The sequence below is a fragment of the Herpailurus yagouaroundi genome, unplaced genomic scaffold (assembly GCF_014898765.1).
Source record: "Herpailurus yagouaroundi ecotype Mexico unplaced genomic scaffold, PumYag 141, whole genome shotgun sequence".
Lineage (NCBI taxonomy): Eukaryota > Metazoa > Chordata > Mammalia > Carnivora > Felidae > Herpailurus > Herpailurus yagouaroundi.
Window position 1 is genome coordinate 63104653 of NW_024412396.1, and position 11356 is coordinate 63116008.

The 11356-nt window shown below is 48.6% G+C and overlaps 1 protein-coding gene across 1 annotated transcript; it reads left to right on the top strand.

Annotated features, from left to right (window-relative positions):
- The first annotated feature begins 429 nt into the window (after positions 1-429).
- On the top strand, positions 430-11113 carry CALM1 (calmodulin 1). Its single transcript, XM_040477994.1, has 6 exons — positions 430-631; positions 3416-3446; positions 4365-4508; positions 6676-6782; positions 7209-7344; positions 7527-11113. The coding sequence occupies exons 1-6, from the start codon at positions 629-631 to the stop codon at positions 7553-7555; spliced, it is 450 nt and encodes a 149-aa protein (XP_040333928.1). The 5' UTR covers positions 430-628; the 3' UTR covers positions 7556-11113.
- Positions 11114-11356: the final 243 nt, after the last annotated feature.

Here is an 11356-nt window from a genome sequence, read left to right on the forward strand (position 1 = left end):
GGTGACCTGGTTGCTCCCGACAAGCTATAAAAGATGCGAGGCGGGGGGGGAGGGGTGTCCCACAGGTGGAGGTGGAGGTGGAGGTGGGGCTGGGGCGAGAGGCAGACAGCTTCTCAAGTCCTGGGCTGTCCCAAGTCGGGGCTACGCAGACACTCCGCCCTTGAGCGTCCCCACGTGTGAGTCTCTGGAGCTACCACCCCTCACCTGCCTCGGCCCCTGCCCCGCGACCTCGCGCCTCTCCAAACCCTACGAGTCCCGGGCCCCAGCCTCGGCCGGCGGCCGGCGCGCGGGTGCAGCGAGAGGCGGGGCGCGGTAGGGGCGTGGCCAAGCGGGCAAGGCCCGGCCTCTCGCAGGGCCGCTCGGCGCGAGGCAACCGCGGTCGTGGCGGAGGGATACGGATCTCCATATATATACCGCGGGGAGCAGGCTCGCACTTCGGCAGTGGTGCTGAGAGCCTCGCGGGCGCGGCGCCGTTACTCGCAGTCGGGCGGCGGCAGCGGCACAGCGCTGAGCGCACACCGCGCCTTAGCAGCAGCAGCAGCAGCAGCGGAGGCACCCCCGCCGTCACAGCCTCTGCGCTGGTGCAGCCACCCTCGCTCCCTCTGCTCTTCCTCCCTTCGCTCGCACCATGGTAGGTCGGGAGTGGTAAACGGCGGCATAGCAGCTCTCTGCCCATGATTTCTTCCCAAATTTTTAGTTCAGCCCCCCCTGTTGGTGGAGGGGAGGTCCTTTTTTCCGGGTGTTACGCATCAACTGCGGTTAAGAAGGACGCATTTCGGATTTGCATGTCGCTTTCCTCGGCCAGGGTTTCTTCTTAAATTTTGGTCCCTCTTGGAGCTGGACTTGACTGTGGGCTGTGCGCGGGCAGGGGCTCCGGCCGCAGCAGCACCGGGGCCTTCCGCATCCACCTCCTCCCCCCAGCCCCGCACCACTGCATCCAGCGCGCCGCACCCGGGCTTCCCGCAGCGCTGCGCCTGAGCCGGGGCCCGGGTGGGGGGGCGGGGGAGCCGGGCGGGGCCGGGCACTCGATACCCCCACCCCCCTCCGCCTTCAGCCCGGGGCACGGAGGCGGCGGGTCGGGAGGGCTGCAGAGAATGAATGGGCCCACGCTAGCGGGTGGCGCACATTGCTCGGGCCGGGGCGTGGGGGGCGCCGTCCGCGTCTACCTCCTCCCCCACCCCGCGACCCTGCTGCGCGTTCTGGCCCAGCCGCTTTCCCTCCTCCCTCCCGGGGGGCGCGGCGCGGGCGTGGGCTGGGAAGGAAGGAGCCGGGGAAGGGTGGGGTGGGGGCAGGAAGGCGAGGGGTGGGGGGCGGAGAGGGCGGAAGCGGCGGGCCGGCCGCCCTGCGCCCGGGCGGGGCCCTGCGGTGTGGCCGGGCTCGTGTCTCCCTGTTTCGCACCCCTGCAGCCCCCCCACCCAGTGCGGTAGTGAAGGCGTGCGTGATCCTCAGTACATCGGGAGGTCCCTTCCCGCGGGAGGCGCTCGGCTTGCGCTAATTGGGGCGGGGGGGGGCGGGGGAGGAGGGAGCTGGCGCGCGGCTCGGTTTCCATTAGAGACGCAAAGTTTCTGCTTTAGGAGGAGGCGGCGGCGCGGCGGGCTCGCCGCCTGGGGGAGCAGAAGCGGGTGGGAGGCGCGGGGCGGGCTTGGCCCCCTCTCGCCGCGCGGTCCCGTAGCGGGGGTGGGAGTGGGGGTGGCCCTGGTCTGGGAGGGGCGGTGTCCCCGCCCTGGGGCCCCCTCGCTCCTCCGCACCCCGCCTGCTCGCGGGGCACGCACCCCTGCCTGGCCCCTAGCCACTTTGCAGTCCGCAGGGAGATGCCCTCCACGTTTCCGCTTTCTCTTCGGCCTCTAGATTGCCAGATGCGCCTGTGCGCCTCGCCGGGTGTGTTTTCTACAGCCCCCTTCCTCCCTTGGGCGGGCAGGGCTGACATCACTCACAGCGTTTTCTGGCTTGGCGGGGTGGGGAGTTTCAGGGCACCTTTGCCCCTAGGCCAAAGCGATTTGGGGGCGGGTATTTCTTTGTCGAATAAGGCTGATGATGGTCTCAAAAACCTCTCCAAGAGAGTTTTGCGGTGAGGTGGGACTGTGCTCCCCCGATAAGGTGACAGCTTCTCTTGCGAGGTGTGGCACCGCTTCCTGTTGTACAAAGACAGATGTCCTGACGTTACATAAATCATCGGGTCTCCTTTCGATGTAAAGAAAACCATCTTCCGGTGACTGGGGTAGAAAGGAAGGAAGACCCAATTCTAATTTGAAAAAATAAGTCCCCCCCCCCCCCCAAAATAAATAAATTGGAACGTTCTTCTTGGGAAAGTTTTCATTTAAGAGTTCGAGTAAACATGACTTGGTTAGCTTTCTGTTAGAACTTACTTTGTAACTGGCTTCACTAGGTGGTGTCCTTCATTAAAATAAAAATCCATATTAGCTCTCCTTGCATTCTCAAATTCCTCTGGCTGGAGGCACAGGTTCCGTGTTGCAGAGATCAGACAATACAAGTGAGAATTACCTTCATGGCCGTTACCACCTCAAGTAAAGTGTGTTTATTATGAGCAGCTCTTGGTAGATTGGTAGAGTAAATATTCTCTGGCAAAGTTAATAGCTACTTCTTTTCCAGAAAAGAGAAGGTGTAGTCTTACAATTGTTGTGTACTTTATGTGTACTTAACGTTTGCAGTTTTGTAACAGCTCAGTTGTAGGATGGTTCCATTTTTTCCTGGCTTCTTCGTCAAAGATAATTTGAGGGCATCAGCCGTAATAAATGGTAGGCTTTTAAGACATAACTGCCTAATTTAAACAGAAAGCATTTATTACATGGAAATCAAGTTAGGTGGGGTAACCCATTGCCGTAAATTTATTTTTTTCCACTTCATTGCGTCTCATAAAATAGATCTAAAAGCCTCTTAATCCACTCCAATGCCATTACGTAACGCCTATTCGGAGATTTTGGAGCTCCCGCAGCAATGCGCAAGGTGCGCTAAAAGCCTGCCCCTGGACGCGGATCCTGGCTGTGGTGACAGCAGCCTCAGACTAGGATCCTTGGATGGAAGGGGGGACTGCGGTGTCCCTGGCGCAGTAGGTGGCGCTCTTCTTTCTCAGAGCTTGTGGCTGCATCCTATGCGGTGTGGCCTTTTGCCGCTAGAGGTGCCATTTTTCAAATTATGAGCTGACCCTTCCTTAGGGAGACCTCAGCACATCGCCTTAGGCCCAGCCAAGAAAACCTGAAGTACAGTGTTGTCACTTCTTTGTCACCGTTTGTTTTTAAAATGGGTTTCATTTAAGGGCAGTGCTACCGTTTGGGGATGGTTGTCTTTTTTTTTTTTTTTTTTTTAAAGGTCAATATTAAAAGTATAATTGGGAAAACTATGTTGCCCTCAGTCACCTCTTGTGCATTGAGTTATAACCTCTTCTTTCTTTATCTAGGCTGATCAGCTGACCGAAGAGCAGATTGCTGGTAAGTTGCTGACTTCAGGGGGTTCCAGTAGACCAGAACTAGGCACGATTGTGTGGGTGGCTTCTCTGACCCTTCCCCGCGAATAATCTGAGCAGTTTTCTAAGAATTGATTTAAATGGAAACAATATGCAGAGATATTTAGGTCAAGAGTGAATTCCTTGCCAGTGTTTCAGAGGCAACGTGGAAGGAAGTGGAGGTGGGAATACTTGTTCCGCCCTGGAGTGTTTGACTGAACGTCCTGGTGTTCAGGGCTCCGCGCGTAATGAGATGGCGCTGAGCCTGCTCCTCGCAAATGGAGTTTAGAATTCTTATGCCACGGGGCTTTTAGTAATTCACCGCGAAGGCTTGGGCTTGCTGTTTGAAAATAAATGGGAAAATGAGCGGTAGGACTACTATAATCATTGGAAAGGGAGTTAGTTTAGATTCTAGCTTTTAGTGTTCCTTGGAGGACTTTTTTTGAGGATGATTCTGTTCAGGAAACCAGGAATACGCCTTTGAGATGTTAAGTGCCATGTAGAGAGAACAGCCTGGTTACCTGGGACTGTACGTTTCTAGGAACCGCTTCATGTTGTTATGAAACCAGGAGTGCTTATGGCTGTAGAAATTTTAACAGGAAGGGGCCTGAAGGGAACTTGCTGACCAATCTTCACTTGTCAGATTGGATTGAGGACTAACTTAAGTGTGTTTAAGCTTAGTTTTCTTGAAAAACGTGAGAATACTGTGGTTTTGCTTTATGGACTGCTGAATGGAGGCCAGTCCAATAGGACTGTTGTGGTCTTTATTTTAGCAGATAAAGACCAGGCAGTTACTGATAATTCCCAAACTTGGACGGTTTGCTTTGGCAAGCCCAAGGAAAGTGTGTGCTGTGCCTGGGTTGGATAAAGACGTTCATTCTAAAGGGTACGCTTTTGTTTTCAGAGTTCAAGGAAGCTTTCTCCCTATTTGACAAAGATGGCGATGGTACCATCACAACAAAGGAACTTGGAACCGTCATGAGGTCACTGGGTCAGAACCCAACAGAAGCCGAATTGCAGGATATGATCAACGAGGTGGATGCTGACGGTGAGGGCTTAGACCTATGAATGAGTGCCAGCGTTGTGTAATGCAAGTTCAGACATGTCACAAGATTGTCTTTCAGGTCCCCAGAGCAAAGCACATGCACCGCAGTGGTTGCCTTACAGCCGTTGACAAGGAAAATAGAAGATTATGGGCCTGCCTTTGGCTGTGCTCACTGTCTAGAACATTTCCTGGATCAGATCGCTGATTTGTTCTTTTCTACTTGCCGTGACCTACAGCTCAATCTTTTATCAACTGGCCCATGAGTCTGCACTGAGTCCTGTGGGGGAAGTAAAAAAAAAAAAAAAAAAAAAAAAAAAAATACCCGTAGACCTTTTAGAAGAGCTTACTGTCTGTCTCTCGAGGAGCGGGAAGTGAAGGTGGTAGAAGAGCACTCTTAGAATTGAGTACAGGCGTGAGCTGTGGCTGTGTTTGTGCCAGAGAATTTTGAAGATGACGTGAAGCCTGGAGAGATGGGGTGCTTGGTGACTGTACGGAGTAGATTTATAGAATCTACTAGAAGAAGAAGATAAATAAGGTGCAGAGCAAGAAGGAACAAGCAGTAACCCCTGTAACAGTTGGTCACCAATTGGTCATCCATTTCTCTGGACTCTAGAAGAGTGGAGAGTAGACCTTATCTTGCTCACTTCTATCAGGAAACAATTTCTGAGCATTCCCCTCTTGAAAAAAGAAAAGACACCATGTGTTTGTGGAAACCATATATACATGTACTGTGTAACATTGTAGAACATGGGTAATTTTTTCAAAAGATGAGCCAAGAATAAACAGTTTGGATCTAGACTCTTTTCTAGATGATTGGCTTGGTGTAGTAGCCATTTAAACAAATGTGGTATCCTAAGGTGATAAAGTAGAGTTAAACTTGTCTGATCACATTTAGAAGCAGGGGTTTGGGGCGAGCTCTTTAACAAGTGGTTTCAGCCCATTTGGGCTACGTCAGAAAGAGTTTTCATCCATATTAGTGTTGTTTTGGAAAGGAGATAGCTCATAATTCTCTTGCGTTTGATTGCTAAGGCCATCTGGGAACATGGAGTGGCTGCCTCCCGTTTCATGTGAAGCCTAGGAAACTGCTTAGGGACTCGCAACTGGCAAAGTGTCTTGGGCCCTTAGATTGTATGGAACAAGGAGAGAGAAGTTGTCTGGGGCTACAGAATCTAACACTTTGCGATGAATAAGTGTAATGCCTGAGGACGTCTTCTCTGCATGGCTAGGAGATGGCACTTCAAATAATTTTTGTCTTGCGTGAATGTCATTAATGCTTTAAAATTTTGGAGGCCAAAATGACTTAAAGGGGTCTTTGAATTACTATTTTGATTTAAAGGTACTTGCTTGTGAAAATGAGTACTTAACCTAAGGCTTTTTTCCTCTAGTTTTGTTTCCATTTAATGCAAGTTACCCTGTTAATCTGGTGGCTTGTCTCTGGAGGTGGTTCACGTAACTCTTCGTTTTAGAGGGGAAGTTGTTGGGAATACTGGCTGTAGAACAGATTCTTCTGACACTGTTCCCTAAATGTTTACGGTTCTGAGCTATGAAAACACTTCCGAGCCTTGCCCTTAATGGGAAACAAACAAAGATACGGAATTGGAGAGAAAAAGATTAGTGGACTTATAATGTGGTTGAGAAACACCTTCTGGAGAAGACTTTGTGACGGTTTATGGTCTGTGGCATAACAAAGTCAGTTTTTCCCCTCCCGTAATTCTTTTCTTCTGTGAGAACGTTTGGTTGTATTGACAGGCCAGTTCTGAGCCTTTCCCAGCATCACTGGCCAAGGCAGAGTTAGGTCGGAGTGGTCACCCTCACTCAGGGGGACGGCGCTCTCCAAAGCCTCTCTCGGGAATGGAAGGGAGCTGTGCTCTTTCTCTCGAACTGTATACCCCCCCCCATTAGTGGTCAAGAGGCCACGTGTGCACTTTCCTTTGCATCGTTAAATGATATCCTGGGCACCGATTGCTAGTTTGAATTACCACGAATCGTGAAATTACCCTGCAAAGTGTTTAAACAGTTTAGACTTATAAATGGTTTTACCTAATAAAATAATTTACCAGTTTGTGCCATTGAGGCTTCAACCATTCCGTAAAGTGCTTTTAAGATTATCACTGCCAGGTAGCATTACTGGAGCATTTCTTTTACGTGAGCTTTTGTTTTTTAATTTAAGGTAATGGCACCATTGACTTCCCAGAATTTTTGACTATGATGGCTAGAAAAATGAAAGATACAGACAGTGAAGAAGAAATTCGCGAGGCATTCCGAGTCTTTGACAAGGTAATCCTGCATCTGTGTTGCAGACGGTACTTACATATGGCTTTTTTTTTTTTTCCCCTATCATTTCTAAATGCTCTGACAATCTGTTCTCTAGTTAGCACACTTAAAGCTAATTGCCAGGGCCCTGTTATCTCACTTTCAAATATCCTGACTTCTGCAGCCATCTTATTGGGTGAGAGTAAGCATAGTAAGTAGTGGCGAGTTCTGAGCCAAGTTCTTGGTTGTTACTTTCAGTTTGTTAGCTTTTGCAAAGCCCCTGCGTTCTCTGGGTTCGCTGAGTGTATGCACGTAGTCGGTAAGCGGGGAGAGGGGGCCGGACCGGAGATGCGCAGGCTGTATGCAGAAGTGGCAGTACTGGGAGAGGGGATGATGAAGTCACAGACCTGCTCAGCTGCCGCCGTCAGTAACAAGGCTCCACGTTCACAGGATGGCAACGGTTACATCAGTGCGGCAGAACTACGTCACGTCATGACAAACTTAGGAGAAAAACTAACAGATGAAGAAGTAGATGAAATGATCAGAGAAGCAGATATCGATGGAGACGGGCAAGTCAACTATGAAGGTAAAACACTACAATTTCCTTAGCTTAGTTTTGAATAGACTTCCCTTTGGTGTCTGTAAACAAGCTAACTGCTTCACTAGACAGGGGTTTTTTTGGTTTGTTTTTAATGCAGAAGAGAGCTGACGTGTTCATGAAAGCTACTTTTGAAGATAACCAAAAGCTATGATTATTTGTCTTTTCAGAATTCGTACAGATGATGACTGCAAAGTGAAGACCTACTTTCAACTCCTTTTTTCCCCCCTCTAGAAGAATCAAATTGAATCTTTTACTTACCTCTTGCAAAAAAAAAAAAAAAAAAAAAGTTCATTTACTCATTCTGTTTCTATATAGCAAAACTGAATGTCAAAAGTACCTTCTGTCCACACACACAAAATCTGCATGTATTGGTTGGTGGTCCTGTCCCCTAAAGATGAAGCGCTACACATCAGTTTTACGATATAAATACTTGTACTACCTTAACGATAAGGAAGCACTTAGTGGACTCCTTGCAGTTCCATTTGCTAATGATTACTACACTGTTTGGGCTGGCCAGTTTTTCATGCATGCAGCTTGACGATTGAGCACAGTCAGGCCTTTGTATTAAAAACGAAAAATGAAAAAACAGATTTAAAAAAACCTGTTTCAAATGGGTTCTAGTTCCAATTTGTTAGTATAAATTGTCATAGCGGGTTTACTGAAAACAAACCTTTAAAATTGGTTTACCTCAGGATGCTGTGCAGAAAAATGGGTGAAGGATAGATAGACCGTCTAGACGCGGCCCCACAGAGCAGGACGGCCCCCTGTACTTCGTGCGCCCCCACCCGTGGTGACAGTGACACATCCTGCCGGCATCCTGTGCGTGTTGGTTTAGCGTTGTCCACATTGTACCAGAGAGCGAGATGGGTGTCGGGCTGTCACCATTCACACAAATTTTTAAAAAGAAACCTTTACCAAGGGAGCATCTTTGGACTCTCTGTTTTTAAAACCTCCTGAACCTGACTTGGAGCCAGCAGAGGTAGGCTGTGGCTGTGGACTCTTCAGCACAACCATCAACATTGCTGTTCAAGAAATTACAATTTAACGTCCATTCCAAGTTGTAAATGCTAGTCTTTTTTTTTTTTTTTTCCAATAAAAAGACCATTAACTTAAAGTGGTGTTAAATGCTTTGTAAAGCTGAGATCTAAATGGGGACAAGGCAGTTGGAGGAGAGGTTTAACCATTTAACGCCCACAGCCCAGAATCAGGCTTCTCGCCCTCCCGACATCCCAGCACCGACCTCTGAGCGTGAGACCTTGCCTAAAGCCGGGCAGAGAGCAATTGCTTCGTCCTGTCCATAGGCACGTAGGTCTACTTGTATTTTCACTGGGGGGAGGTGGGGTGTGAAGGTCAGGAGCTTCATGATTATTCAGGCAGCGGAGCTCTTAAGGAAGGAAAAAAACCCACTTTTTCTCAAGCATGTACTTCGGGGTTCTTCTCAGTCGTGCTGCCGATTACCTGTTTTATGTAACTACTTGAGACCATCTGTGCAAGAGACATGGTTTTGTGTGTCTGTAATTCAATCCTCGCCGGGTGGTAGGAGCACGAGGTCCCTTCTTAGCCAGTCTTCGTGCCTAAAAGACACTACCGGTCACCTTTGATTGATGACTTTTAATTTATACTACTTTCCTTAGCCTCCTTTTCTTTTCTATTTTTTTGTTTTGTTTTGTTTTCCTGCAGTGGACTTGACACTTTGCTTTCTTTCTCCCAAGTAGTCCCCAGCCTGAAAGTAAACAACTCCAGCATGGAGTGGATTTTGTGTCTAATTATAAACCTGTAACCAAAACTGAGATGCTGACACTGGTCTTTGCGGTGGGATTGGTGTTCTCTAAAAGCCCCTTTAAAGACAGAATGCATTTAGCGTAGAACTCTTTTTCTGCAATGAAGGCTGGAGGTGCGTCTTTCAGGGTGTTAACTGGTCGTAGCTTACCAGTAAGGAGATGGGGGTTTCAAGAGTGTTCGTGGGCGGTTTTAATTTGCCTGGGACAGCAGCAGGCTGCCAGTGAGGCAGCGAGAAGCTCTTGGCAGCCAAACGGGTGCATTCGGGGCTGGTTTATAGAGACCCTTGGCTTCTCCCTCTCCTACTCCCTGTCTTTCTGGCATTTTGCAGCCTGTTAGATTTCCTGCCAGAGGGATAGGTCAGAGCCGTGGAGAGGAGCCCACCCATCTGCTGCTGGTCCTTAGACTGGGCAGTTGTAGAAGAGAAGGTGACTGAACTAGAGATGGCTTTCAGGGTTCCCTGGATCTGGAAGGAGCACCTGAGAACACCTTAGAGGTTCTTCTGGTGAGACAGTGAGGACCAAGGGCTCCTGGACGTTTCTTGCAGGGAGGCCAAGTGTTGACCCATCGCGGGCCTGTGTTCAGTGGCCTCTCCGTAGCGTCAAAGAGGGATGGGGGTGATTTAACTTGCTTTCAAAACTTTGCCTTCTGTCTTAACTCTTTCGTCAAGTCTTTTTCTAGAAGCTGGGTGGGCTCCATTTAAGCGGTCCCACAGTCCTTCGTGAAAGACCGTTCATGAAGTCAGAGTCTTACATGGCCAGCATCCTGGATGGGAAGTGAAGCCTTGCCCCCAGGGAGTGCTGAGTTCAGCTTGGCGTCGAGGGGCAGCCCAGTCCGCTGTAGCCTTTTTTTTCCCCTCTGGCTTTTGAGGGGATGACCAGCCCAGATTGGGCGTTTGCAGGCTGCACAAGTTTGTGAGAGGAAATAGCTGGATGTGGGGGTCCGTCCCCCTAACGTTGGTTAGCACCTTCCTGTAAACTCTTGCCCCTACTTCTAACTGCTCTATAAATATATACATATATTTATATATATAAAGTGACTAGTTTAACTGGCATCCCGCTTGAGCCTGAGACTTGCCATAAAAAAACTGCTGAGTACTTGGCAAACACTTTCATAGTTTTGTTCTCCATCTGTTTGGGGTAGGTGTTAAGCAAGGCAAATGCATCTCGATGTTTCAGATGGGCTTTTGATGCACTGTTGCCAAGAAAGGCTTTTTTTCTGATTTTTAGACAAATGAATTTTTGCACACTTTAATTGGTGTCTTTCGGCAACACATTGAAAATTAGCTACTGTACATATTTTTATATTCTCTTTATAAATGCATGTCTGACTGTACTTCTAACCTGTATCGTAACGAGCGGCCATCCGGTAGGCCTCCCTAAGTGCCACCGTGGCACATCAGAGTAGCAGCATATTATTGGCCCCTCAGCATACTGGGAACTTCTTCCTAAACCAAGAATGTAAATTTGGTCAAGGGTCTGCTCTTGTTTCATTCAATTATTTTAAACCTTTGAACTAATACTGTATATCCTAAATACATTATTCTTTTGGCAGTGACTAGGATTCCACGAATGTGTCTTAACCCGTCCCTTCAGCCGGCAGTTTACGATTTCCTTTTTTTTTTTAAATCCCCTGAAGTTGTCTTCTAGGAGACAGAAATCCTTTGCGGTCTGTATCCCTCGAGTAAGAAGGTAGTGGCGTGGGTGGGGTGTGTGTTCTTTCTCTAGCCCTTCTACTGTTCATTACACACGTCTGTAGCAAAAGATGGCCGTAGTTCTGTTACCGGAGTTAACCCTTCACCATGGCGATTTGAAAAGGAGATGTACTTGAATGTTTCTGTAAATCTTGAGATAAACTGTTTGGAGATTTAACCACCTCTCTGATGGGGGACCAACTCTATGGAAATTGTAAATAAGTTTTATTTATAAACCTGGCACTGTATTCAATAAACATTTCTGCAGCCTTTCATCTCTAACCGCGAACTGTGTAGGTTTTTAGCTTGTATAGCCTCCGATCCCTTCTGCTTAATGGGCAAGGTACACCTGCCCTCAGATGTTATTCCACCCAGGCTCTAGGACAGTGGGCGAGCATGAGGGGCCAGAAACACCACAGACACATCCCACTCTAGCCTTAACTCTAGTTTTAAGTTCAAGTGATAATAGCTGACATTTGCACTCAATCTTGTGGCCAATCACTGTATCCGTGCTTGCTTTATGCA

Excerpts from the sequence above, each read along its gene's own strand:
- CALM1 (XM_040477994.1), top strand. Across the intron at positions 6,783-7,208 it reads CATTCCGAGTCTTTGACAAG|GATGGCAACGGTTACATCAG; the intron begins GTAATCCTGCAT and ends CCACGTTCACAG. Across the intron at positions 7,345-7,526 it reads CGGGCAAGTCAACTATGAAG|AATTCGTACAGATGATGACT; the intron begins GTAAAACACTAC and ends TTGTCTTTTCAG.